Consider the following 27947-nt stretch of genomic DNA (forward strand, 5'->3'; position numbering starts at 1 on the left):
CTCTCTGCCATAAGGGTGGTGTCATCTGCATATCTGAGGTTATTGATATTTCTCCCAGCAATCTTGATTCCATCCTGTACTTCACCCAGCCCAGCGTTTCTCATAATGTACTCTGCATGTAAGTTAAATACGCAAGGTGACAATATACAGCCTTGACGTACTCCTTTCCCAACTTGGAATCAGTCTGTTGTTCCATGTCCAGTTCTAACTGTTGCTTCCTGACCTGCATACAGATTTCTCAAGAGGCAGGTCAAGTGGTCTGATATTTCCCATCTCTTGAAGAATTTTCCAGAGTTTGCTGAATAAGGAAATATATTTCCTCAAAAGGTAAATGTTAAATCAATCTGAAACCTCCATAAAAAAACACCGTTAAATACTCTGTAATGCATACTGTATTAACCTTCAAAGTGTTAGGAGTCTAACGGCATCTCCAAACCCTGCCCAGGCTGTCTTCTGTGGCTCTGCTGCCAGAAGCGAGCAGCGAGGCCCTGAGTCACGGTGAGGGCTGCAGCGTCTACGAGCGCCAAGAGTGCACAAGTCTCTGAGCCGCCTCCACCGTCCTGTGAGCCCAGGAGGGCCCCTCTGAGAGCTGGGAAAGCCCAGACTTCGGGGAGTGCCAGGCACGGCCAGAGTGCAAGCCCAGGTCCCTTTCTTAATGTATATTTTCACCACCCCACCCGCTTCCAGTACTTGACAGGTCCCTCTGCTCTGGTCTCATGTTTCCTAAAGCTTTTAAAACATATGGGGTATGGAGCAAGGTTTTTTAAAATTACAAAAGCAGCCCATGAATACACTGGTCAACAGCTGAGACAGCCCGTCAGCACACAGGGTGGAGACGTGAGCCGCTCCCCGCTCCCGTGCTGGCCCTCCAGGGCAAGTGGGCAAGGATGCTCAGCTGGGGGAGTATGGGGCGCTGGGGGTGATGGAGGAGCCCCTGCACGGGAGGATGGCTGGCAGTGTGGTGAGACAGAGAGCCCGGCGCGCGCCAGGCTCCTCCTGCCCAGGCTCTGCGTGTCTCCAGACACCTCGCCATCCAGAATCCTTAAAGAGGTATTCACCTCGGTTAAAAAACTCATCACTCAAGTCCTAAAGAAGTTCATATTGAAAAAGAGCAGAAGGAGGAGCCTGGACGGACGTGGTGCTGCATCCACCAAGTCAGATCCCCGCCCCCGCCCCACACGGAGCTTTCTGACTGGAGCATCGCACCCGGTGTGTTGATTCACATCTGTCTCCCCTACAAAGACCCCGAAGATGCCTTTATTCTAGAGATATGTATCACACCATTATTACAACGCTAGACAGAACCCAAATTCCAACACATAAAGGCATATTAAATTCCTTCAGGGCCAGAGCAGGTCAGAAACAAACACAAATGTAAACAAAACCGGGCAAAGTTGATAAAAGCCACGACACGCCCACTCAGTAGTACATGATGCAGTGCTCAGAACGAACACTTACAGAGATGCCATCGCACTATAAGAATGCTTATAAAGTGCAGTATGAAAAAATTTAAAAGCAAAATAAAACATGTGCACAACACTGTAAATCAACTATACTTCAATTTTTAAAGTATATATATTTATCTAGGTGAACACTGAAAATAAATATACTTGTAATGTTCACTTTTTCCCCATACAGTATTTTTTTTATAAGTAGCATATGTTTTTATAGTAGGAGAAAAAGACATATAATTATCATCATCATTTCTTAAAAAGCACTGCGTATCTGAGACGTGACAGCAGATGCTAAGCAGCCCTCACAGGAGGAGGGCTGAGTCGGCACAGGGCTACCTCCCCTGAACTCTCACCAGGAGGCCGGTCGATGGACCCGCGCCCGCCCCCAGGAGAGGGGGACGGGGCACAAGCCACGGGCACCAGCCCTCCTCAAGTGCATGCAGGCCCGCCTCAGTGTCCGGGGAGGTCGTCCGTCTCACCCTCCAGAACGTGGGCTCCCGAAGGCCCAGCCGCTTTCCTTTCTTGCGTCCCCGCCACCCCGCAACCCAACAAAGCCCAGCAGGGCTGCCGCCTCGGTGGCGGCCTGCAAACCCTGGTGTTCCAATGCGGGCCGTGCACAGGGCAGCGTCTCCGGGCGGCCTGCTGTCGGGCTCATCCTCACCCCGCTCCAGGGGCTCCGCCTGCCTTCTCAGCTCATGGCCCGCAAGGCGCAGCGCAGGACACCCCGCCGCTGCCAGAGCACCTGGTGTGGCCTCCGGCCCCCTGGCTATGGACACGCCCGGCCACAGCGCCCTCTGAGCCTCCGATCCCCTCCCCAGTGTATTCGCTGCTCCGTCACCGGGGCCCAGTGGGAGGCTGCGTGTCCTTGTCGGCCCGCTCAGCGTCCTTCTGAACAGGATCCAAGCACAGCCCCACAAACCAGGTAAACGCTGAAGCCGGGGGCTCGCCAGCAGGCAGACCCACAGGGCGCCTTTCCGTCCGTGCTCTCTCCCACGAGGACGCCCACTTCCCCCACCGGTCCGCGTCCCACGGCGGCCTGGGGCCCAGGCTGCGAGCGCTCCCTACCTGAGCTCCATGACGGGGGCGAACAGCATGCTGATGAGCGCGGGGAGGCCTGGGATGTGCGGCATCAGCGAGGTCTCCCGCAGCAGCATGGTGGACCCTGCGGACAGGCCCGGCGGGCGGTCACCGCGCCCTCCCTGTTCTCAGGCCGCTGCCCTGCGCGCAGTCGTCCCCACAGATGCTCAGCAGGGAGGGGCGCCCTGGTGCAGGTCCCCCAGCCCCCGGGGAACCCCGCCGCCTGAGGCCCTGGCTCTGATCCTGGTCTGTTGGTTACTCCTCCTCTCCTTTCTCCTCAGGGCAAGACCTGAGATTCGCCCTCCCGTCTGGCCAAGATAACAGAAAGCTTGGACAGCCAAGGGGTCCATGCCCGCGGCCCTGCGCAGGGAGCAGAAGGCTGGGACTCCCCGGCTCACAGGCTCAGCGCACAGCCTAGGGGCGGGGCGGGGCGGGGTCGGGGCGGGCAGCGCCCCTCACTCACCGGTCGTGTTCACCGAGAGGGACGCGGCGACCAGCAGCTGCTGGTGCACATCCTCCGGGCTGTCGCTGATGATGACAGAGTTGATGCTTTCCTTCTCGATCCAGACGCACCTGGAAACAGAGCTGTCAGGAGAGGTGGCCTCTCCCCGAGGGAGCGCCTGACACCAGACCAGGAGGAGCCACTTCAGATACAGGCTGACCCGCAAATGCAGCGAGCGACCTGCTGCTGGGAGGCCACGGCCTGATGTCTCCTTGCGTGCCGCAGTCCCGGCCACGCCCAGACCCATGTGCTGCCCCGGCCTGAACTTCCACGTGCAGCCAGACCACCGCCCGGGCTGCCCACCTGCAGCGGCCGCGCCTTCGTCCCAGCAGGCTGTCCCTGGACACCCGCCTGGGGGAAGCCCAGCCTGGCCCACCTTCGCCCTGCTCACAGCGGCCCAGCAGGGCCCCCTCCACGCCTGCTCCTCCTGAACCTTCAACTCTAATCGCGGGTCAGCCTGTCGAGTCCACACCAAAACCTCTCCTGAGCTTTTTGCTCCTCCTGCGGTGGACAGAGTCCACGGTGACCCGCCTGGAGTGCAGAGCAAATGGCCTCCGGAGTCTCCTCCGTGTGGGCTCTGCACCCTCTCAAGTGCTCACAGGGCGCCTGCAGACCCTGGGGCTCCTGCTGCGAACCGGGGGCTGATCTCTGCGTCCCTCACAGGCTCTCGGGGACATGCGTGCTGCTGGTTCTGGAGGAGACTCTGGCAAGCCAGGGCTTTCCCCTGCAGCCCAAGCGATCGTTTAAGATGCACAAAATGATGCTTCGCACGGGTCTCCTGAGGAAATGCCTGCTGAGGCTCGGCGCCCGGTGCCTCCCAGCGGTCCTCGGCTCCCACTGCCCCTCCTCAGGGGAGCACTCACTCCCCCTCCTCAAGGGAGGACTCATGCCAGGCCCAGCCTGCACCGCCCCCCCACCCGCCACCCCGCTGCCAGGACCCTCCCAGCAGCCTTCGCCCTGCCAGCACGACACTCCTGGTCTTCACTCCTCCGCACACTCCGGGTCTCAGACTTCTGAAACCCGACAGCCTTCTGAGCGTGGTCAGGGCGCTCTGAGACGCCTCCATGGTGTTCCATGAGCCCATCAAGACCCGCACCAACCCACCGTGAAGTCAGAGGTTTGCTCTGTCTGGCCGCTGTGCCTGCTGGACCCATGGCGGGGGAGGGGGACACCACCTGTGCTGCGGTCACTACGTGGCTGTCTCTAAACTCCCCCAGGACACAGCAGGCGCGACAGACCTGCTGGACGAATGACGCCGCCGCCAAGAACAGAAATGACAAGGGCCCTGACGGAGCCCAGGTCTCAGCAGAACGGTTTTCACCTAAGAGAATGTGGGGGCCTCAGGTCTGGAGCGAGCACACAGGCCGGAAGGACTTAGAAAAGGTAGCATGTTCCGAGAGGTTAGACATAGAAAAGCTTAGTTTCTGATAAGCCCTGTGAACAGAGGAGCAGAGAAAGAAGCTTCGTGGCAATCTTAATCTTACCTGAACTTGGATGTTCTGGTCAGACTATGACACTTCAGTTCGTAAGGGTTAAAAGGCCCGTGAAGTACTGCCTGTGCACACAAAACATACAGAATGTTACCTCTAAGTAAAATGTCACTTTACTTCCATTTTAAAAATCCAGAAGTCAGCTCACAGTTTAAAAGAAAGAAAAAAAGCTATGTCTTAGTCATAAGGTCTCTTCTGGGATGCACCTGCTTCCATCAATGGTTTGCTAACCTTCATATTATGCATATAAAATACACACACACACACACACACACACACATATAAGATAGCCTTTGGTCAAGAAAAGGAAACACTGTCAAACACTTCTGTGAAAGGACTCTCTTCATTGCAGCAGCAGGTCTAAGACCACACAGCCAAAGGCCAAGACAATAAAAGCAGAGTCCCTGACTGGGGTGAGGGGACACGCCACAGCCAACCCTCCCCACCAAACGCCTCCATGGGACGAAGCTAAGCCCTGACGCTGGTTCTCCGAAGCCCACAGCCCTGCTCCCCTCCCTCTGACAAGCAAGCACTGGTCACTGTGACTGAAAACGCAGCCTGCCACTCAACTGCCTGGCTTTGCTGCAAAGCTCCCGTCTATTCTGCCTCCTCGGAGTTGTCTGAGAGGCTGCCTCCCGGGCTTGAGTCCTCAGAAAGTCCGTCAAATATAACAAACATAATCCTCAGCTTTCAGGCTGTGTAATTTTTTTCATATGGTGTTGCCTTTGGAAAGCTTGGCTTAAAAAAGAACCACTCAAAAAAAAAAAAAAAGAACTAGTCAAAAGCCCATCTCTCCACTAAACTCTAGGTTTTTCTCATATTAGTACAGGCTCCACAGTGAGAGAAGCAACAGCACTAAAAACCAAGAACAAAAAACCACCGTGACTTCCAGCGACAACGCAGCTCACAGCTGTGGAGTATTCAAAGCTCTTAACTGTCCTTTAAAACAACTCCTATAAATTACCTTGCAGTTCGGGTTACCCAGCTTATTGGAAGAAAAGCTCTCTAACAAAATCCGGATCAGGTACTTTTCGTCTTCTTTCCCAGGAGATACCATGGACATATCTGTCAGGTTTTCTACTGATTTGGAAAAGAGACCCTTGAGAACTTCGTGGCTTTGCTAAACAAAATAAGAAAAATTCATTTTGCTGAAAGGAAAACCAGTATTAAGAAATTTTATTCCAAACTAATCAAAGCATTTCATAGGCATGACCTTATCATTAGGTGACCTTTAGATCATTAAGATGTCAAAAGATAATTTATCGATTCAAACAAAAGAAGACTGAACTCACTAAAGGCTCAGTTCATTAGCCTTTACTACCTTTCAGTCAAAGTGAAAGTTGCTCAGTTGTGTCTGACACTTTGCAACCCTGGACGTATACAGTCCATGGAGTTCTCCAGGCCAGAACACTGGAGTGGGTAGCTTTTCCCTTCTCCAGGAGATCTTCCCAACCCAGGGACCCAGGGATTGAACACAGGTCTCCCACATTGCAGGTGGATTCTTTACCAGCTGAGCCGCAAGGGAAGCTTTCAGCCATCAGAGAAATGAAGAGTGACACAGGGTTTTTGCACACAAAATGCCAGCTTCACCCTGGGGCTGTGACCAGGACCCCTGGTGCGTTTTCTCAAGTGGAAACACAAACCCGGCCGGCTCTATGGTGACACTTTCCTGCTGGTTCGCCCCCTGCCCAACCCAGTACCTCATCCCCAGCAGATGAGGTAGAAGGAAGCACCTTCAATATGAGCTTCAAAGTGACATCTCACACTTCCAGATCAAGAAAGGCAGCTTCAGAAATGGTTTCGAAATAAACAGTTGAAAGACATTTTGAAATGTTTCAAACACTTGAAATAAATATTTTATAAAGGAATTATAAAATTCATTAGGGACATAAATCTTGGAATCCATTTTTTTAAAACTCCCCCAAAAGAGAACATTTTCACATCTAACTTACATTCCAAGAAGAAAAAAAAAAGACAGCTTCATAACTGGAAACCAACAAGAATAGTACCTGGCCACCAAATCACCTGGCCATCATGATTTGGTCTCAAAGAAACCAGAAGACATTTAGGAAGGAACCACAGATCTCAACACACCAATCGCTGTCCGGCTCTGCACCCCTTGAGATCCTGAGAGAGGGCAAGGGCCCCCGTGCCTCACCCCCCACCCCGCCCACGGGTGCACGCACACACGCTCCAGCCACAGGCAGCACGCACCTTGGACTCGTAGGGCTCCTCAGCCGGCTCGGCGTAGCCCTGCCCAATGAGGATGCCCCGAACGCTGACCGTGTCTTGCAGCCCTGAGGGGAGGTAGGCGTCCACGTGCAGGACACTGTGCACCACGGAAAAGACCTTCACCAGCAGGGTGCGGCCGCTGACCAGGGAGGAGAAGCGCCGGCCGGCCCCGCCACTCCAGCGCTCGCCGCACACCAGACACTGCGCCGATGGGCGCATCTTGCAGATCTTGAACTCCAGGGCCTGCAAGACAGAGGGCAGGGCCGGACACTCAGCCCAGACGCCACTCAAAGTAGACCTGGGCAGGGTCTGCACCAGGGACTGCCACAGATCCTACTGGAAGCACGTCAGGGTGACCGAGGACATCACAGGTAAAATCACGTGGTTTCACTAGTCGATGACAAAAAAGCTTAGGATGACTTTTACAAAGCACAGGTGGGAAAACATTAGAAACGTCACTAAGTTTGAAACCCTCCATGTACTTCAGCTTACTCCAGAAGCACTATTAGCAAAAACATCTACAGCAATATATTTTGGGGAAAAAGCAGAAACCAGACTTGGGGAGTACAAGAAAATAAGTGTCTTCCTGCTCTGGGTCTTGGCCCATCTGCAAGCTGAGGGGCGAGCCCTGACCTCCAAGACCCCTCCGGCTTCACACGCTCAGGACACAGGCGTGTCCCCCTCACCTGGAAGGGGAGCTCAAGAAACTGGCAGGGGATCTCCATGAGGACGCCCAGCGCCACACGTGCTCTGTTCCCGTAGTCCACGAAGAACACCTGGAGGCGGGGTGTGCGTCAGCGCAGGCCCGGCTAGTAACCTGGACTTGGCCACCCCAGCCCACCCCGCTCCTCGGGACTCCCAGGGACGGGGCGAAACCTCAGGTCACTGAGGCAAGGGACGTTCTGACTGGACCACTTCTCTAATTGTAACCATTTTATATTTACCTTCCACTTGAAAAGACAGGAGGCTTTCTGTCAACTGCTGTGAGTCTGCCTCATTTCCCGTTGCGAGATTTATTACAGAAAAACATACCTCGGCAGAATTTCCGGAAACATAGAGGATCTGTGCTCTGAAGTAGCTCTCCTTATCATTGTCGGCAAAGGGAGCCAGGCAGACCAGGTCTGGGTGGGGGTGGACAGGCAGGGGCACCAGCGTGAGGCGGTTTATCTCAGCGGTCAGCCTCTTCAGAAACTCCCAGTTCTTCTCATCGGTCCTGTACCCCCAGAAGTGTCCCACCTCAACCACCTAGAGGGGAGGAGGAGACGAACCCTGGAGAGGATCTCTGTCTAGAGGAACAGGCACGCCCGCTGCAGACCTGACGTGCCGCCCACCCCCCCCACCAACTGCAGGTCACAAGCTACATTCCCTGGTCCCCAGGTTCTCCAGGCTTTGAGTCACTGCTTATGAGAAAAGGGGGGTTCTGGTCAAGTGAGGTGAGGGACTGTGACACACGCCAGCAATGCACGCTCTGGGGCCACATGACATCAGGGCTGTTCCACCCCGGCCAGCCCCCAGGGTCCGCCAAGCCCACAGAGGCCCCACGGGCTCTCTGGGCGAACCCGCGGCCCCCGGAGCGGTATGGGGTGGAGTGCAGACAGCCTCACCTGCTGCCGCCACCACGTGGCCCTGGTCACGCCCCTGCAGCCCTCCAGTCGGCAGGACGCCAGGCTGCTAAGGGGAGTCTCCCAGGGAAGGGGACCACGCGTTTGCCAGGAAGCCCAGGGCAATTTAACTGAAATTTTATTTTGAAGAAGCAAAAACTACACTCCAACAAATAATGCTGCCGATGCTAGCTTTGCTGATACAAACTGAACTACACAGGCAAACAGCACTGAGCCAGTAACATTTTACATACCTTATTGTACCTTATTACTAAAACGGGTGTTTTTCAGCATTTCAAATGTACTAACGTTTTAAAAACTAAACTTTGATTCTAGGATGAATATTTGTGTTTCATTTTGTGTCACAGCCACGTTTCAATTCAACGAGTGAGAGTAGTTCAAGCTCACCCATACTGACTCCAGGTGACTTTTAACGATGCCCTTTAAATGATGCTAGTGTGATCCGAGAGGGTTTTCCACAGTTGAGATACAGGAAGGACCACACGGGCCACGGCTGGTCCAATTTGAGGATGTGAGGCGCCATGGACACAGAGGGCCGACCGCAAGTTACCCGAGGACTCAGGGTCCAGTGTGGGTGACCGAGGCGCACAGGCTGTGTGCGGGCACGTCTCCACGCCCACTGTCCCGCGCTCAGCGAGGCAGTGCTGGACAACGAGGACGAAGAACTCTGACGCCTGGGTCACACTGCTCTCACCTCTGTGACTTCGATCGTTAGCAGGAGGTCTGTGATGGTCTGCGATTTGTCCAGCGTGTTAAAGGAGACTTGCATTGGATCAACTGTCTGCTTCTGGAAGTCCACGTTCACCCTGTTAAGACACCACTTATCTTAAAAGGCAACAGAGGTGTTACAAAGCACACATGCGTGTTTACATACATGAAATTACTGCTTGAACTAGTCCACAGATACTACAAGAAAAGGTTTTAATAAAATACAGACAGTGATGACGAATCGCATCTCACCTCACGTAAGAGATTCTGCTGGTGTCCCGGGCTGCCCTGGGGCAGGGTGTGCACCCCGCAGTCACACACTACCCTCTACAAACATATCCCGACGCTCAGGACTGTCATAGAATTTCTGCCTTCCAGGATATAAATTCTAAATCTGAGAACTACAAGGTCTCCTACTTGCGGGTTCGGAGGTGAGTGACCCTTGACCTTTAGAAAACCACAAATCCATGCCTGTGTCATGTCACTAGAAAACACACATGTGGTTTAAACCCAAAGTTACCATCACCCCTTAAAGCAGTAACACAGCAAATGCTAAAATGCAAGGAGATAAAACTAAAGTTTGATAAAAGCTTTCCTTTTTTTCCTAGTCATTTTATTCTTAAATGAAGAGGAAGGATGAAAGATCCCAACCCACCTCTCTTCCCAGTCCGCAGACCCGTGTGTTAAGTACGTGTGGCCCAGGCAGTCAGGCAGCGGGATGGGTGCATTCACATGGCCCCAGACTGGGCACATCCAGCTGCCGCCCTGACGGAGTCAGGCCATCCCACACCAGCCACACTCGGGGCCACACTTCCCTCCCTCCCCACCCCTCGACTTCCAGTCGGATGCCTCGGGGGCTTACACGATGACCAAGAGAAAAGACACAGGACTGCAGCTCTGTGGGCGCAGCCCTGAAAGCGCCAGATGCAAACGCTGAGGCTCAGAGAGGCCCAGGGCCGTGTGCCGGCACGCACAGCAGCCCCCAGGCCGGAGCTCGCAGTGTGCCCTTAAGCACGGTGAGACAGCTGTTCAAACACGGCACTGAGGACACGCAGTCAGGAGGAGAGCTGTGCCCACTGGCCTCCCGAGCCTACCGCGTGTTCCGGAGCTTGGAGACGGCCCCTCCTTGCACCTTCGCCTCAATCTCCTCTGCGGAGTGAACACTGAGCTCCAGGGACACTTTGAGCTGAGACATCTTGATGGCCATGTACACGGCGGGGAGCGTTCTAAACCTCTCTGTTGGATTGCGTGAAAACTCCACAAAGGCTCTGCTCCACAAATACAGATAAAAAATAAGCTTATGAGGCGTCTGAAACAGAAGTGTATGTTAATTTCTCTCAAACAGAAGTGTATGTTAAGTGTATGTTAATTTCTCTCAAGGTTTAGATAGAGATTTTCAGCTACACATCTCCTCAAAACTACCAGTAACTAACTTCTCACCACAGGGTTAATCAAGAAGATGTATTCAAGAGGAAACTACTCACTTAAAAGCAATAAAAATGACAATGACATACCATTAAATCAAAAGCAAGTATCGTCCTCACGTATCATGCAGTATAATATGAAATAAAGACCAACTTCAAGAGGAATGTTCAGCTAAGAAACCTTAATTGTCATCATTAGAACAAAGCGACAGGTCTGGGCTTTCTCTTTTTTATTGTAGAATAAAATGCAGAGAGAGTCACACAGCTGAGCGGTCAGTGACCTTTCTGGTCCCCCACAAACATCTGGTTTATCACGTGATGCTGAGACACGCCCCCCTGCCCCCTCCAGGGTCCTGCTAGCCCACCCCGCCTTCTGCGGGTGAGAATCAAACATGCAGCATGGGCACCTGCCAGGCACACCCTGGAATAAAGGGGAGAACGCTCTCCTCACATTTGTTGGCGAACGAATGTCAAACCGCCCAGGTCCAGCATCACACTCAGAAACAGACCTGTGACCCTCCAAGTGCTATCCCGGAGAGCGAGAGCCTGGGGAAGCCAGGGCCCTGAGCTGAGAAGAGCTGCCCGCCTCATCGTCCCGTCCACCCCCAGCCTCTCTGCAGCCCCTCCCCTGGCACTGTCCCACCTCAGCTCCCTTTCTGCCCCCTCCATTGACCCCCACCTGCCCTGGGCTCCCTTCGCCCACGTCCATTCCACTCCCACCAGCTGTCTCTAGAAGGCACCCAGGTCTCTCCTTACAGATCATTTCTTTCAAAGACTCCGGACCGCAATTCTGGATTCTCCTCTTCCCTGAGTGTTCCCAACTCAAGAGGTGGAGCGAGCCAGGCCCGCGACCCCCAGCTGCCTCCCGGCCTCCTCCCGCCCCTCCCCTCGGTGGCTCCCGCTCCTTGCCCCCAGGGTCTAAGTGACTGGAGCAGACAGTCTCCGGGGGGCACCTCTGGCGGCCGGCCCACCTGTGAAATCTGCCAGACGCAGCCCAGTGCAGCGCACCGCTCACACTGCTGCACACCCGGGCCACACAGCTCGGCTCCTCTAGGAGGAGCTCGGCTGAGAGGACGCGCTGCTCCTGACGGCTACGTGAACCACAGCTACGCTTGAGAGCAGTCCGCAGCGGCCCTCTGACGGCCCGTTCTCCCGCACGCCCAGGTTCAAGAACCAGCCCCTGTAAAGAGGAAACTCTGGCGGCGCTCTCGTCGTTGCAGTGGGTTACAAAAGATGAGCACTTACTTTGCCCCGTCAAACACGATGGACTTGACTTGGCCGCACTGTCTGAAGAGAGACTGCAGCTGCTGGTGATAGACAAATCCGTAGGGAGGGATGTGCTTCAGCTGCAAAACACGGCGGGCGTTAGCAGGGGCGGGCCCAGAGCCCCCGAGAGTCCCCATTCACAGGGCAGAGCGCGCTGTCCCTAACCAGAGACCTGGGTCCCACAGCAGGGTGCTGCAGGACGAACGACTTCCATGGGTAAGTAACAACTAAGCTGTAATAATACACATTAGACAAAGGCTAACCCTTCCGCATTGTGCAGTCGCTCAGTCGTGTCAGACTCTTTGCAACCCCATGGACTGCAGCACTCCAGGCTTTCCTGTCCTTCACACCATCTCCTGGAGCTTGCTCAAACTCATGTCCATCAAGTTGGTGATGCCATCCAGCCATCTCATCCTCTGTCATCCCCTTCTCCTCCTGCCCTCAATCTTTCCCAGCATCAGGGTGTTTTCAAATGAGTCAGCTCTTCGCATCAGGTGGCCAAAGTGCTGGAGTTTCAGCTTCAGCATCAGTCCTTCTAATGAATATTCAGGACTAATTTCCTTTAGGATTGACTGGTTGGATCTCCTTGCAGTCCAAGGGACTCTCAAGAGTCTTCTCCAGCACCACAGTTCAAAAAAGCACCAATACTTTGACACTCAGCCTTCTTTATGTTCCAACTCTCACATCCCCATACACGACTACTGGAAAAACCACAGCTTTGACTAGACAGACCTTTGTTGGTAAAGTAATGCCTCTGGCTTTTTAATATGCTGGCTAAGTTGGTCATAACTTTTCTTCCAAGGATCAAACATCTTTTGATGGCTGCAGTCACCAACTGTAGTGATTTTGGAGCCCAAGAAAAGGAAGTCTCTCAGTGCTTTCATTGTTTCCCCATCTATTTGCCATGAAGTGACAGGACCAGATGCCATGATCTTGGTTTTTTGAATGTTGGGTTTTAAGCCAGTTTTTTCACTCTCCTCTTTCATCTTCATCAAGAGGCTCTTTAGTTCTTCTTCGCTCTCTGACATAAGGGTGGTGTCATCTGCATATCTGAGGTTATTGATATTTCTCCTGACAATCTTGATTCCAGCTTGTGTTTCATCCAGCCCAGTGTTTTTCATGATGTACTCTGCATGTAAGTTAAATAAGCAGGGTGACATTATACAGCCTTGACGGACTCCTTTCCCGATTTTAAACCAGTCTGTTCTTCCATGTCTGGTTGTAACTGTTGCTTCTTGACCTGCACACAGACTTCTCAGGAGGCAGGTAAGGTGGTCTGATATTCCCATCTCTTTAAGAATTTTCCAGTTTGTTTTGACACACACAGTCAAAAGCTTTAGCATAGTCAATGAAGCAGACGTTTTTCTGGAATTCTCTTGCTTTTTCTCTGATCCAACAGATGCTGGCAATTTGATCTCTGGTTCCTCTGCTGTTTGTAAATCCAGCTTGTATATCTGAAAGTTCTCGGTTCACAGACTGTTGAAGCCTAGCTTGGAGAAGTTTGAGCATAATCTTGCTAGCATGTGAAATGAGTGCAATTGTGCAGTAATCTGAACATTCTTTGGCATTGCCCTTCTTTGGGATTGGCATGAAAACTGATTCTTTCTCATTAAAATAGTCCAAAAGTCCAATATACAGAAGTTAAGACTTCATTCTATCTTAAAATAACAGAGCAGCCCGTGTATCTTTGTCAAACATGGTATGTCTACGCAGGCAGTGGTGGGAATGTAGACGCCCCTGAGAGGCGGGAGTGGGTCCTGCTCGTGCAGGCAGCACCCAACCAGGAGGCGCTGGGCAACCCCTCCCTGCCTCTCCCCGCTCCGCCCCCTCCCCACACCCACCCTGCCCTCCCCGCAGGGCCATCTGGGTTCCGAGCTCCGGCTCTGGTGTGAAACCTGGAGCCCCTGCCCCGCGCCCAGCACAGCTCCACAAGAGGCGGCAGGTAGTAAACAGCAAGGGCCGTGGATTCAGGTCTGAGTTCAGTCCTGCCTTGTTCAGTCTCTTTAGGCAAGTCACAGAGCCACCCTCGGACCGCCCCCCCCGCCCCCAGCCACATCATGAATTAAGGGTGATGATAAATCTCTCACTCGAAGGGTAAAATGCAAAGAAAAATGAGTAAAAAGCACCGAGCAAAGGCACTCTCAGAGGACAAGCAATACATCCAGACGAGCAGAAACTGAGCTGTTACAAAGCACACAGGAGGGAACTCTGGCCGCGGAGCGTGCGGCAGACAGGCCGCCTGGCGGCTGAAGGAGGCAGGCACAGCCCCACATCCAGAGACGAGCGCCGCGGGGTCCTCCCCCAGTGTACAGGGGAGGGGAGGCCGCTGCCCAGAGAGCACAGCCATCCAGACAGGCAGAGGCCCAGCCAGGCTTCCCCAGCCGCGAGGCAGAGCGGGACAAAGCGCAGAGCTCCCCCGAGACGCCTCCCCCGCCCGTGTGAACTCCGCTTCTTCAGTACCAGGGTGATGGGCCCAGCAGGGGGAGGGGAAGCTGCAGTGCTGGAGGGCTCACTGCCTGCCCGGAGCCTTGCCAGGTCTCTGCACCCCCTTTATTAGATGCAGCTGATGACGCAGCAAGAATCCACGAAAGCCCAACTCCCAAATGCTTTATTTCAGCTGCCGACCTTGAAGTCACCCTGGGCTCAGGTTTGATTAAACACAGGGTCCACCAAAGTTGATCCAGTGGTGAGTGCTGTGACTGACCATCAGATTCGCCCAAAGCTCACATTATTTAAACCCTGATTTTCAGGCTACACTTGCTAATTCAGATTTTGTGGCACGGGCCTCAAGTCTGAATTTCAAAATAAACACACACTCTAGACGATTCTGTTATGTGTGAATGGGGATCAGAGTTTAAATCGCAGTACAAAGCTGCCAACCAAATAACCCTTTACGCTTTGCGTAAAACGAAGTTAGCTATTAACCGCCTGCTCTTAAACTTATGGAGAAGTATTTTAAGTCCTTCAAAACAAGATGAAGCAGGCAAGGTTAGCCTTGAATACTTCACTCCACAAGGCTTTCTCTCTTAAGGCCAGGTCTATGAGACAGGAACCAGTGGAGGCATGTGAAAAGGTGAGACAAGCCATGAAATTCACTTTAGGGGGAAAAAATCCACTAAGCATTTATACAGAGACAGAGGGGAAGTAAAATGCTCCGTATCAGCCACACTGGACCGATGCCTGCCTGAAGACCAGGCGCCCGGTCTCCCGCAGGGAAGGCCGCCCCCCAACCTACCACGACGGTCGTCTTCGGGTCTTTGCCCGCCAGCTCCCTCATGGCTATCTCCTCGTCAGGCTGCCCGAAAGTAAAGTAATTCGGATAAAAGGCTCCTGCCAACACAACCTGGGAGAGACGTATTTTCATGAAGTAACATCAAGATTTTATCACACTGTCTCATTAATACACTAATCTCATCCCAGAATGACATCCATAATATAAAAGATGAGTTAATATTTTTTTAAAAAACCTGGGCCTTTAATCAATCAAGCAGAAAGTTATGATTCTGGTTACTTCCCTGTAACAGAAACACATTCTACAAGATCATTCCTCCAAGGAGCCTGACTATTTCTCAGAATGAGGTTTAGGGACTTTCCTGGCAGTCCAGTAATTAAGATTCCACTCCCCAAATCCAGGGCACACAGGTTCAATCCCTGGTTGGGGAACTAAGATCCCACTAGCCACATAGTGCAGCTAGAAAAAAGAACGAGGTTTAGAAAACACTGGTGAGTTGAACGAGGACACGAATGATTGCACACACAGGGCCCTGGGGGCTGGCCAGCATTTTCTACCTTGTCCTCAACATACTTCCTTCCATGGATCAGGCCTTCTCCTAAACGTTCAGGTAAAGTTACAATTGGGGCACACAGATTCAGAGCACCAGGCCTGCCTTCAATGTTCACTTCTAAAAAGCACTCTGCAAAGAGCCACTTCTTCAGTTAAAAACACGCCATTTGAAACAAACACCCAAGGAAGACTCTTCCAACCTTAAAGTAACTTGACATCCGTTTCCCAGCAGCCCCCAGGTTACAGGATCCCAACTCTGTATGCGTCAGCCAACACACGGGCGCAGGACAAGACCTCCTCCTCCCCTGAGCCCTGAGTTAGAAACACTGGTTGCCTTTCCAAGATACACTTCCCTCTGCACAAGCCTAGAAGGCTCCAACCAACAAGGGAATCTGATCATGGCCTCCAAAGTTAAAATAACTTTTCGATGCAAGGTAAAAGCAATGTAACATTAACAGTAATTTTACTTTCCTAAAAGCCAAAATAAAAGGATCTCTCTGGAAGCAGTAAAGACAGCAGTCTTCAGAAACACTCCTCCAGAGATCAGAACTGGGTCTGGATCATCAACTCAGTGACACAGAAAACCTAAACGCAAGAGCAGAGTGTTTCCTGTTCTGCAACACAGCGTGAACACTGCGCATCTAGGCTCTCCTGTGAGATACAATTCATGTCAGGAAAGGGGAGCAAGCACTTTCACAGCCATGAGACCACAGGAGCAGAAGGAGCCAGGAAAGGCAGGCGGGCGCTGCCATGCACCTGCAGGATGAATCTCTGCTTGTATGTGTACTCCTGGTCCATGACAGGCCGCCGGGAATCAACATGCATGTTGAACTGTGAGATCCTCGTCTTCAGTTCTTCATACAACTCAGCCACCTAAGAGAAACACATTGGGAGATGGTGTCTCCAGGTGACCATGCTCTTCAGATAGTGGGAACACTAGAAAAGGAGTGCACACCGGGAAACATTAGTGTACCTATGGGTGAAACACTGCAGCTGCTGAGAACCATGATGCTAAAGACTGATTAACGGGGGTGGGAAGGACACACAACAGTGTGACAAACGAAGTGCGTCACAATCCCAGCGTACACACACACAGGAGACCACTGCAGACGCACACGCCGCCACCTACCACGGCAGGGGAGCAGGACACCCTGACCACAGCCCTTGCTTGAAGTCCTTGAAACACTTCCAAAACCTCTTGCCATGAACATGTACTGCTTTGTGATTAAAAACAATGGCTACACAGTCACCCTGAACCAAAAAACCTCTTTAGTTTCAATAGAATCGTTTCACATAAAATGATTTCACCACACTTCAAATGTATACAAGAATACACAAATCCAAACACCTATGAGCGCATCGTAAATTAACTTACCACAAAATTATCTCAGTAAGTGACAATAAGGAAAAAAACTATACGAGCACAGTTGTAACCATAGCTGGAAAAAAAACTACGAAAAAGAATGGTAAGGACGGAAACTCTTAGAAGTCCTGACCTATGAGAAGAGGAGGAGAGCCTGGGGACACAGCAGGAAGGGCCCAGCCTGGCCCTTTCACACTCACTACTGAAATCACCCAGAAGGCTGCAGGAAATACAGCTTGTCTAATTAAAAACCGATTTAAAATTATGCAACTCACTTTTTCTGCCCAAAATGCAATAAAAATCAAAATATTAACAATGACACAAGATACCTAACAATACTTCTTTCTGCCTAGATACTCTAACACTCTTCTAAAAGACCCTGAATCAAGCAGGAAACCAACAGAGAAATAAGCCTCAGATAGGGATAGCAGTGAGCTCCCTATAGCTGGGAGGGAACGTGCATCCCCACATGGATGTCAGAGACTACTGGACCCAAACCACTCATGAGAAAACTCACAGCTTTAACCACTGTTAATTAGAAAGACTGAAAGTGCATGCCACTCCAATATTCTTGCCTGGGACATCCCATGGGCAGAGGAGCCTGGCAGGCTACAGTCCATGGGGTCTCAAAAGAGTCAGACATGACTTAGAAAGACTGAAAGTGATAAGTTAAATTCTCATCTCAGTAACACTAAAAAAGTAAACCAGAGAAAAACTAAATTAATGGAAAAAAGCCAAAGTCAATCCATTGAAATCTTTTACCTTTCCTCCCCTCCAAAATACCTGCACAGTAAAACTGTCAAATCAAACCAGGAGTAAGTTCTCTGATAACACAATAAAACAGACACAGCATCTTGCAAACCCATGTAGTAAAGGACGGAAGTCAGCAGGCCCAGCTGGCCACGCCCTAGACGTTCCGAAGGAAGGTCTGGCTCTGGGCAGCTCACTTCCGGGTCCCTGGCATAACCTGCCTCGTTCGAGCGTCTTTGTTCAGCTGAGGCCTTGGATGCAACAAGCAGTTCATGGAGCAACGTGACATCGTGGGGGCGGGGGGCAAGGGGCCTGGGCCACATGGTATCAGTGTGACCTTCGGGGGTGCTGAAAACTAAGGCAAGTAAGGTCAACCAGAGGAGCACCCCCTGACCATGCAACCAACCCTCAACACAAGCTTGCACGCCAAGGCTCTGCGAGCCTCCCTGGTCTGCAGAGGCTCCTGCAGGCTGTCAGCACCCGTGCTGCCCAGGAGGCCTTGCTGTGAGAGGTCAACCGCGGGCGGGGACCTCGTCTCTCCTGGCTCCTCCCCACCCGCCTTGCGCCTTTGCTGATCTTCACCTGTGTCCTTTAGCTGTAACTAACTGTGATTGCAACACACAGATTCTACTAAGGCTGGACACAGGATGCACTTCCTGGAAGGCTCACTGCTGCCCATGGGGGTCGCAAAGAGCCCCACACGACTGAGCAACTAAGCAGAGCGCAGCGCCTGGGCACTGCTGGCACTCGATAAACGGCACCTCTACCTGCGTGCACAGAATACACACTTACCTCTCTGATTCTCTTGATCTGAATGTAATTTAACCGTCCCCACTCAAGTTCATCCTTTAAATACACAAAAGCACAACATTCAATATTAATGTAACAAACGAGGACTGACACACCCACTGTAACACACGTATCTCACCAGGAGGAGGACAAGCCAACGGGAAGCACAGGCTGACTCTCAGTTCAGACGCTCAGTCGTATCTGACTCTGCGACCCCGTGGATGGCAGCACGCCAGGCCTCCCTGTCCATCACCAACTCCTGGAGCTTGCTCAAACTCATGTCCTTCGAGGCAGTGATGCCATCCAGCCATCTCATCCTCTGTCATCCCCTTCTCCTCCTGCCTTCAATCTTTCCCAGCATCAGGGTATTTTCCAATGAGTCAGCTCTTCGCATCAGGTGGCCAAAGTATTGGAGTTTCATCTTCAGCATCAGTCCTTCCAATGAATATTCAGGACTGATTTCCTTCAGGATTGACTGGTTGGATCTCCTTGCAGTCCAAGGGACTCTCAAGAGTCTTCTCCAGCACCACAGTTCAAAAACATCAATGCTTTAGTGCTCAGCTTTCTTTGTGGCCCAACTCTAACATCCATACACGACCACTGGAAAAATCACAGCTTTGACGATACAAACCTTTCTTGGTAATATCTCTGCTTTTTAATATGCTATCTAGGTTGGTCATAGCTTTTCTTCCAAGGAGCAAGCAACTTTTAATTTCATGGCTGTAGTCACCATCTGCAGTGATTTTGGAGCCCAAGAAGATATAGTCTGTCACTGTGTCCTTTGTTTCCCCATCTATTCACCATGAAGTGATGGGACTGGATGCCATGATCTTCATTTTTTGAATCTTGAGCTTTAAGCCAGCTTTTTCACTCTCCTCTTTCATCTTCATCAAGAGGTTCTTTAGTTCTTCTTTACTTTCTGCTATAAGGGTGGTGTTATCTGCATATCTGAGGTTACTGATATTTCTCCCGGCAATCTTGATTCTAGCTTGTACTTCATCCAGCCTGGCATTTCGCATGATGCACTCTGCATGTAAGTTAAATAAGCAGGGTGACAATATATAGCCTTGATGTACTCCTTCCCCAATTTGGAACCAATCTGTTCTTCCATGTCCGGTTCTAACTGTTGCTTCTTGACCCGCATACAAATTTCTCAGGAGGCAAGTAAGGTGGTCTGGTATTCTTATCTCTTTAAGAATTTTCCAGTTTGTTGTGATCCACACTGTCAAAGGCATTAGTGTAGTCGGTGAAGCAGATGTCTTTCTGGAATTCTCTTGCTCTGTCTGAAATTTTCCAGTTTGTTGTGATCCACACTGTCAAAGGCATTAGTGTAGTCAGTGAAGCAGATGTCTTTCTGGAATTCCCTTGCTCGCTCTGATCCCGTGGACACTGGTGGTCTGATCTCTGGCTCCTCTGTCTGATCCCGTGGACATTGGCAGTCTGATCTCTGGCTCCTCTGTCTGATCCAGTGGACACTGGCGGTCTGATCTCTGGCTCCTCTGTCTGATCCCGTGGACACTGGCGGTCTGATCTCTGGCTCCTCTGTCTGATCCCGTGGACACTGGCGGTCTGATCTCTGGCTCCTCTGTCTGATCCCGTGGACACTGGCGGTCTGATCTCTGGCTCCTCTGTCTGATCCCGTGGACACTGGCGGTCTGATCTCTGGCTCCTCTGTCTGATCCCGTGGACACTGGCGGTCTGATCTCTGGCTCCTCTGTCTGATCCCGTGGACACTGGCGATCTGATCTCTGGCTCCTCTGTCTGATCCCGTGGACACTGGCGGTCTGATCTCTGGCTCCTCTGTCTGATCCCGTGGACACTGGCGGTCTGATCTCTGGCTCCTCTGTCTGATCCCGTGGACACTGGCGGTCTGATCTCTGGCTCCTCTGTCTGATCCCGTGGACACTGGCGGTCTGATCTCTGGCTCCTCTGTCTGATCCCGTGGACACTGGCGGTCTGATCTCTGGCTCCTCTGTCTGATCCCGTGGACACTGGCGATCTGATCTCTGGCTCCTCTGTCTGATCCCGTGGACACTGGCGGTCTGATCTCTGGCTCCTCTGTCTGATCCCGTGGACACTGGCGGTCTGATCTCTGGCTCCTCTGTCTGAACCCGTGGACAATGGCGATCTGATCTCTGGCTCCTCTGTCTGATCCCGTGGACACCGGCGGTCTGATCTCTGGCTCCTCTGTCTGATCCCGTGGACACCGGCGGTCTGATCTCTGGCTCCTCTGTCTGATCCCGTGGACACCGGCGGTCTGATCTCTGGCTCCTCTGCCTTGTCTAATACAGCTTGTACCTCTGGAAGTTCTCAGCTCACGTGCTGTCAAAACCCAGCTTGGAGAATTTTGAGCAGTACTTGCTAGCGTGTGAGATGAATGCAATTGTGCAGGAGTTTGAGCATTCCTTAGCACTGCCTTTCTTTGGGATCGAAGTGAAACCTGACCTTTTCCAGTCCTGTGGCCACGGCTGAGTCTTCCAAATCTGCTGGCATATTGAGTGCAACACGTTCACAGCATCATCTTTTAGGATTTGAAACAGCTCAGCTGGAATTCCATCACCTCCACTAGCTTTGTTCATAGAGATACTTCCTAAGGCCCACTTGACTTTGCATTCCAGGATGTCTGACTCTAGGTGAGTGATCACAGCACTGCGGTTATCTGGGTCATTAAGATCTTTTTTGTACAGTTCTTCTGTGTATTCTTGCCACTTCTTCTTAATCTCTTTTGCTTCTGTCAGGTCCTTACTGTTTCTGTCCTTTATTGAGACCATCTTTGCATGAAACGTTCCCTTGGTATCTCTGATTTTCTTGAAGAGATCTCTAGTCTTTCCCATTCTAAAGTTTTCCTCTTATTTCTTTGCATTGATCACTTAACAAAGCTTTCTTGTCTCTCCTTGCTATTCTTTGGAACTCTGCATTCAGATGGATTTATCTTTCATTTTGTCTTTGCCTTTCGCTTCTCCTCTTCTCTCATCTATTTTCTAAGATATCCTCAGACAACCATTTTGCCTTTTTGCATTTATTCTTCTTGGGCTGACTGTCTACATAGTGGCTTTCATGAGTAACTCAGGCAGTTGCTCTAAGAATGCATCTGAGCACAGCAAATTTACACACACAGACCTACCAGCAACCTTTCAAACACACTCAGTTTAGAAGAACAAAACCTGACCACTCCCACCCCCAAAAAACAAAGGCGAACAAGTTGGTTTTTTCCAAGCCCACTCTGGGACACAGGGCTGCAGCAGCAGACAGAAAGCCTCGAGCCCCGCCGCTCCGAGCAGCAGCCCAGGCCCGGCCCTCAGGCCTGTGGTCCCAGCAGCTGCCGGGGCTCCCGACAAGCAAGGGTCACCACTCTCGAAAGCGGGCAGCAGGCAGTGTGGCTGCACGCAGGCCCTGCCGCCTCCAGGAGCTGGCCGCTCCGCTCAGGCCGGGCATTGCCGGTTCACACACGGCGATGAGGCTGAGCGAGGGGGGCCCGGGCAGCTCCCGGGGCGCCGGCAGTCTCAGCAGAGAAACTCAGGGAACAGCCACTGACCTTCGGGTGCCGCAGCTCCCCTCTCTGCCTGCAGGTCTGCCACGCCTGCAAAGAAACCATCGGGCTCAAAATTCTTCCCCGACCACAGACAACTTACAGATTTATTCTTTCTTTTTTAAAATTATCAAAGGATGATAACACATTTTCAGGAGACTTGGAAAATACAGAGCAAAGTTAACATACAGTTCTACTATATACTAAAATTATTCTTTTACATGGGTGAATTAGGATTTTTAGTTGGGAGGTTTTTTTCAATCAACTTCATAGACTTAGACTCCCATCCTGACATACTTCTCCCAACAGTTTTTCCTATCAGGGGTCAGTAACACTAAAAACACTTCTGACAGAGACAGGTGCATTGCATGCAAGAGTACTGACATCTGTGGCAGCTGCTTTCGGAGCTGGCACAGCGAAAACTTACTCTGAAGGCTTCAACAAGTGCAATACAGTCACTCCTACTGTTGCCAGCGAAATTCACTTTGTTCCTATAAACAGACAGCAAAGGGTGTCATTTGATCCCATTAAAACACAGAGACTTAAAAGTATGAATGTTAAATACCTATATCCATCAAGATGCTGCCTAAAAGGCATCGCAAAAAAATTCTTCAAGGAAAGAGATGCCGCTATCAAGAGAATAAACAAGGACAATGTGAGATTCTCAGAAGGGCCTTGCTTACACCCTCCGTCACCGCCTGGCCGCCGCACACTCACCGATGATAAGACACTCATCTAGACACCCAAACACGTGTCCAAGCACTATGAGCTTGCCGAGCTGCTGACTGACAGGAAGCTGGGCGAGAACTCTTCCTAGGAAGGTCAGCTCACCGTCGTGGGGGTTTTCATCTTCTCTCTGGCCACTGACTGCAAGCGCTCCCACCTTCATCAAACGAAGCAGGGCAGTCAGCAAGTGCGGCTTTACCCACGCCCTTCTTCCCTTGGGCAGGGAATTTGAGGCAGTGGTCAAATGTGGGTGAGCAAGGTTCTAAATGGCCTCTGAGTCAGCTTACTAAAGACTGAGACTAAAGGTTTTTTTGAAACTGAGAACGCCATTTCATCATTTCCATGTAACTCACAGGTTAACGAACGTGGCAGGCCCAACATCAAACATCCAACTGCTGCATCATTCACAGCCAGATGGAGCAGACCCCGTGCGGAAAAAGATGTCCTCAACTGACAGAGTGTATTTTACAGACCCCCAAGCAAGGAAGGACAGTATGAGAGGCGCCCCAAGGCCGAGGGCCAGAGGCAGACGTGCACAGCCGGCAGACAGGGGCGCCTGGCCCAGCTGTCTGCGACAGGGGCAGAGCCAGAGCTCACGGCAGGAGCAGGGCCTCCAGTGCCAGGAAGGAGAAGGCTGGCAGGGGCTGAGGAGCAGGGCTTGGGGGCGGCGGGGAGAGGGCTCCTGCGGCCAGAGCTGGGGGATAGGGCTGTATCACGCCCAGTGGCCCTTCCGGGCCTTCTCAGCCTCGCTGGCAAACAGCAAGCCCGGTGGGGGGTCCGTGACGAGTGGTGAGAGAGCAGGAGCTTCTAACAAAGCTGGTCTGAACTGCTATATAAAGCTGGAATCAACTATTAGTCATGAATGCCTAGCCAAGGAAACACTATTCACAACCATCAAAATACCTGGAGGATATCCACACTGTGACATGTATAAAATGCACCCAAACCACCTTAGCTTTTCCCAGCACAAACAAGCATGAGAGGGTCCTACCTCCTTGAGCAGAAGGACGGTGCGCTCGATGTCGCTCAGGCTCGGTGGGGAGAGGGCCGTGGCCAGCAGAGCCCTGGGCTCACCCATGCCGAGTAGCTTCGCCTTCAACACCGTGCTTCCCAACGGACAGCGCTGGGGGCAGAGCGCAAGTTCAGAAGCGGTGAAGCCAGTGCATCAACGCACCTACGCACGCGGCTAGTGCTTTAGAGGAAGCAGCGCAGAGGAGGCAGAGAGAATTAAGAGAGGAAAACAGAGAGACAGAGGGCTGGGCGGCGGAGGAGAGAGAAACCAGAGCTGAAGAGACGCGGGAGAGGAGCAGAGGGGCTCAGAGCGCCGAGGAGGGGAGGACAGGCGCAGCGGAGGGGCGCACACAGGCGGCAGCTGGGGACAGCGCTCCTTGGGCCCGGACCCTGGCACGGCGCAAGCCCCCTCAGGGGCCTGGGGCCCAGGCGATGAAGCCAGTGCTGGCACTAAAGACAGCCCTAGTCACAGGTGACGTTTCCGGGGTCAAAATTATATGACACTCAAAATACACTCCTTAAGACTGTTGGGTAAAACTGCCCATAAAAAACAACCAGGAAGATGACCAAAGTTCGTTACCAGCATCTCAGGGATGACGTGGCTGGGGATGGAGTTGTCCCAGAAATCCTTATGCACCAGTCTGTAACAGTATCCTTTAGACACCCGTCCAGCGCGGCCTTGAAAGGGGGAACATTTGAATGCTGGTATTACTTTAGCATAAGCATAAAGACATGTTTCAGAATAACCATTAAATACTAAAGAAAACTCTGTTATCCTCTACCAAACCAGGTCAGTAAAAACTTCAGAATAGGTCAGTGTTAGGAGCGACCTTATACACAGAAATTAAATGCTCACTTGTACTCAGTACAGTATCAAATGCACGTTTCCAAAGACTACCACCTTGGCCGCAGAATGCAACGGCAATCAGAACGTTATAAACACCACACTCTCCTGCAAATGCATAGTTCTCACTGACAGTCAAGCTGGCGAGAGAGGCCATGCTTCCCCCGGTGGATGGGCTGGTTGTGCCCCGTCCCCACGCCCGCGTGCAGGCGTCCGCTCTTCACGACTCGCGGGTGCAGAGCTCAGAAGCAGGCCCGGCCCGCGGAGACCGGCGATCAGCAGCTCTTCTCTTGCGACGGTATCGCTCGTGCAGTGAAAACTGCTTCATCCAAAAACAGGATAAAACCTGAGCGCGCGGAAGGCAGGGAGGGGGCTCCTTCACGAACACTCGCTTTTAGAAAGTGGGGCAGCCCAGGGAGGTGCCTGTGCAGCCTGGACCCCTGCCCTTTCTGCCCCCCCCCCAGGAGTCCCCCTCCCTCGCCACCAGGAGACTGAGTGGAGTGTCCAGGCTTCTGCCTCCACCCCCATCCCCACCTCCACCCCACCCCCATATCTTCAGATGACAGGACTGCACATGGAAAATCCCAAGGTAATGACAAAACCAAACATGCAACCCTTAGAACCAACAAGTGAAATCAGCAAGTCACAGGATTCGATCGTAGCACAGAAAATAAATCACGTCTATACACTAGAAATGAACATGTGAAAACCAGAGTGAACAACGCCCTCACAATCATTGCAATCACTTCAATTAAACTGAATACTTAGATACAGATCTAGCAAAATGGCTTCCTTGGTGGCTCAGATGGTAAAGAATCCACCTGCAATGCAAGAGACCCACACTCGACCCCTGGGTCAGGAAGATCCCCTGGAGAAGGAAATGGCAACCCACTCCAGTATTCTTGCCTGGAGAATCCCATGGACAGAGGAGACTGGTGGGCTACGGTTCATGAGATCAAAGAGCCGGACACGACGGAGTGGCTAATACTTTCCAGCAAAACACTTGCAGCATCTGTATGCTGAAAATAACACCATGCTGGTTGAAGAAATCAAAGACAGCCTAAATAAAGGGAGACACACAACATTCAGGGACAAGCAGACTCAGATCTCCACAAACCGATGCTCAGGTTTAACACAAGTCCTGGCGGTACCATGGGCAGCTTCTGTGTGTCTGTGTGTGTGTACACAACACTATTCTAAAGACTACACAGAAAGGCAAAGTGTAACAGGACAGCTAAAACCACCCTGAGAATGAAGAATGAAGGGGGGGAGTCCATGTGCTTCATGTTAAGTCTCACTATGCAGTGATCAAGACAGTGTTACTGGTGGAGGGAAAAACAGGCAACAGAAGATGATGAAGAACCAGAAACAGCCCCAGACAAGCGCACCCCAGTGCTGCTCACAAAGGCACACACACCCCTCAATAGGATGTCGACAATGGTGGGGGGACACTTTGCATCCACAGACAAACCGCACATCATCTACGAAAACTGACTAAATGGGTCACAGACACAAAGGCAAAAACCTATCTATGAAACCTCTAGAAGAAAACAAGCAGAAAAATCTATGCAATCTAGGCTAGGTGAGTTGTTCTTACATCACACCTTTTTTTTTTTTTTTATTAGTTGGACGCTAATTACTTTACAATATTGTAGTGGGTTTTGTCATACATTGACATGAATCACCCATGGAGTCACATGTATTCCCCATCCCGATCCCCCTTCCCACCTCCCTCTCCGCCCGATCCCTCTGGGTCTTCCCAGTGCACCAGGTCCGAGCACTTGTCTCATGCATCCAACCTGGGCTGGTGATCTGTTTCACCTAGATAATATACATGTTTCGATGCTGTTCTCTTGAAACATCCCACCCTCGCCTTCTCCCACAGAATCCAAAAGTCTGTTCTATACATCTGTGTCTCTTTCTGTTTTGCATATAGGGTTATCATTACCATCTTTCTATATTCCATATATATGTGTTAGTATACTGTAATGGTCTTTATCTTTCTGGCTTACTTCGCTCTGTATAATGGGCTCCAGTTTCATCCATCTCATTAGAACTGATTCAAATGAATTCCTTTTAGAAACAAAAGACCTATACATAGAAAACTATAAAACACTGATGAAAGAAATCAAAGAGGACACAAACAGATGGAGAAATATACCGTGTTCATGGATTGGAAGAATCAATATTGTCAAAATGGCTATACTACCCAAAGGGATCTATAGATTCAATGCAATCCCCATTAAACTACCAACGGTATTTTTCACAGAACTAGAACAAATAATTTCACAATTTGTATGGAAATACAAAAAACCTCGAATAGCCAAAGTAATCCTGAGGAAGAAGAATGGAACTGGAGAAATCAATCTGCCTGACTTCAGACTCTACTACAAAGCCACAGTCATCAAGACAGTATGGTACTGGCACAAAGACAGAAATATAGATCAATGGAACAGAATAGAAAGCCCAGAGATAAATCCACGAACCTATGGTCACCTTATCTTCAACAAAGGAGGCAAGGATATACAATGGAAAAAAGATAATCTCTTTAACAAGTGGTGCTGGGAAAACTGGTCAACCACCTGTAAAAGAATGAAACTAGAACACTTTCTAACACCATACACAAAAATAAACTCAAAATGGATTAAAGATCTAAATGTAAGACCAGAAACTGTAAAACTCCTAGAGGAGAACATAGGCAAAACTCTCTGACATAAATCACAGCAGGATCCTCTATGACCCACATCCCAGAATTTTAGAAATAAAAGCAAAAATAAACAAATGGGACCTAATGAAACTTAAAAGCTTTTGCACAACAAAGGAAACTATAAGCAAGGTGAAAAGACAGCCCTCAGATTGGGAGAAAATAATAGCAAATGAAGCAACAGACAAAGGATTAATCTCAAACATATACAAGCAACTCCTCCAGCTCAACTCCAGAAAAATAAATGACCCAATCAAAAAATGGGCCAAAGAATTCAACAGACATTTCTCCAAGGAAGACATACAGATGGCTAAAAAACACATGAAAAGATGCTCAACATCACTCATTATCAGAGAAATGCAAATCAAAACCACAGTGAGGTACCATTACACGCCAGTCAGGATGGCTGCTATCCAAAAGTCTACAAGCAGTAAATGCTGGAGAGGGTGTGGAGAAAAGGGAACCCTCTTACACTATAGGTGGGAATGCAAATTAGTACAGCCACTATGGAAAACAGTGTGGAGATTTCTTAAAAAGCTGGAAATAGAACTGCCATATGACCCAGCAATCCCACTTCTGGGCATACACATCGAGGAAACCAGATCTGAAAGAGATACGTGCACCCCAATGTTCATCGCAGCACTGTTTATAATAGCCAGGACATGGAAGCAA

At 51.0% G+C, this 27947-nt stretch overlaps 1 protein-coding gene across 5 annotated transcripts in view; it reads right to left on the reverse strand.

The window, feature by feature from the left end:
• Positions 1-27947, reverse strand: part of TDRD9 (tudor domain containing 9) — a 103360-nt gene that overhangs the window by 26118 nt on the left and 49295 nt on the right. For 3 of the 5 annotated variants that reach the window (XR_011491718.1, XM_020911860.2, XM_070477727.1), the window contains 19 exons: positions 24308-24405; positions 23708-23839; positions 22708-22873; positions 22556-22619; positions 22418-22481; positions 21997-22041; positions 18465-18518; positions 16316-16432; positions 15011-15118; positions 11755-11855; positions 10180-10353; positions 9072-9183; positions 7788-8000; positions 7442-7531; positions 6738-6998; positions 5488-5643; positions 4518-4588; positions 2995-3104; positions 2520-2616 (listed from right to left, as the gene is read on the reverse strand). Coding sequence is in view for 4 of the 5 variants with exons in the window: in XM_020911860.2 (XP_020767519.2) it covers positions 2520-2616; positions 2995-3104; positions 4518-4588; positions 5488-5643; positions 6738-6998; positions 7442-7531; positions 7788-8000; positions 9072-9183; positions 10180-10353; positions 11755-11855; positions 15011-15118; positions 16316-16432; positions 18465-18518; positions 21997-22041; positions 22418-22481; positions 22556-22619; positions 22708-22873; positions 23708-23839; positions 24308-24405 (2233 nt within the window). In the remaining variant the exon portion in view is untranslated. The remainder of the gene's footprint in view (positions 1-2519; positions 2617-2994; positions 3105-4517; positions 4589-5487; positions 5644-6737; positions 6999-7441; positions 7532-7787; positions 8001-9071; positions 9184-10179; positions 10354-11754; positions 11856-15010; positions 15119-16315; positions 16433-18464; positions 18519-21996; positions 22042-22417; positions 22482-22555; positions 22620-22707; positions 22874-23707; positions 23840-24307; positions 24406-27947) is intronic. The other 2 variants (XM_020911862.2, XM_070477726.1) reach the window with 2 other exon arrangements.

Source organism: Odocoileus virginianus, chromosome 16, assembly GCF_023699985.2.
Source record: "Odocoileus virginianus isolate 20LAN1187 ecotype Illinois chromosome 16, Ovbor_1.2, whole genome shotgun sequence".
Lineage (NCBI taxonomy): Eukaryota > Metazoa > Chordata > Mammalia > Artiodactyla > Cervidae > Odocoileus > Odocoileus virginianus.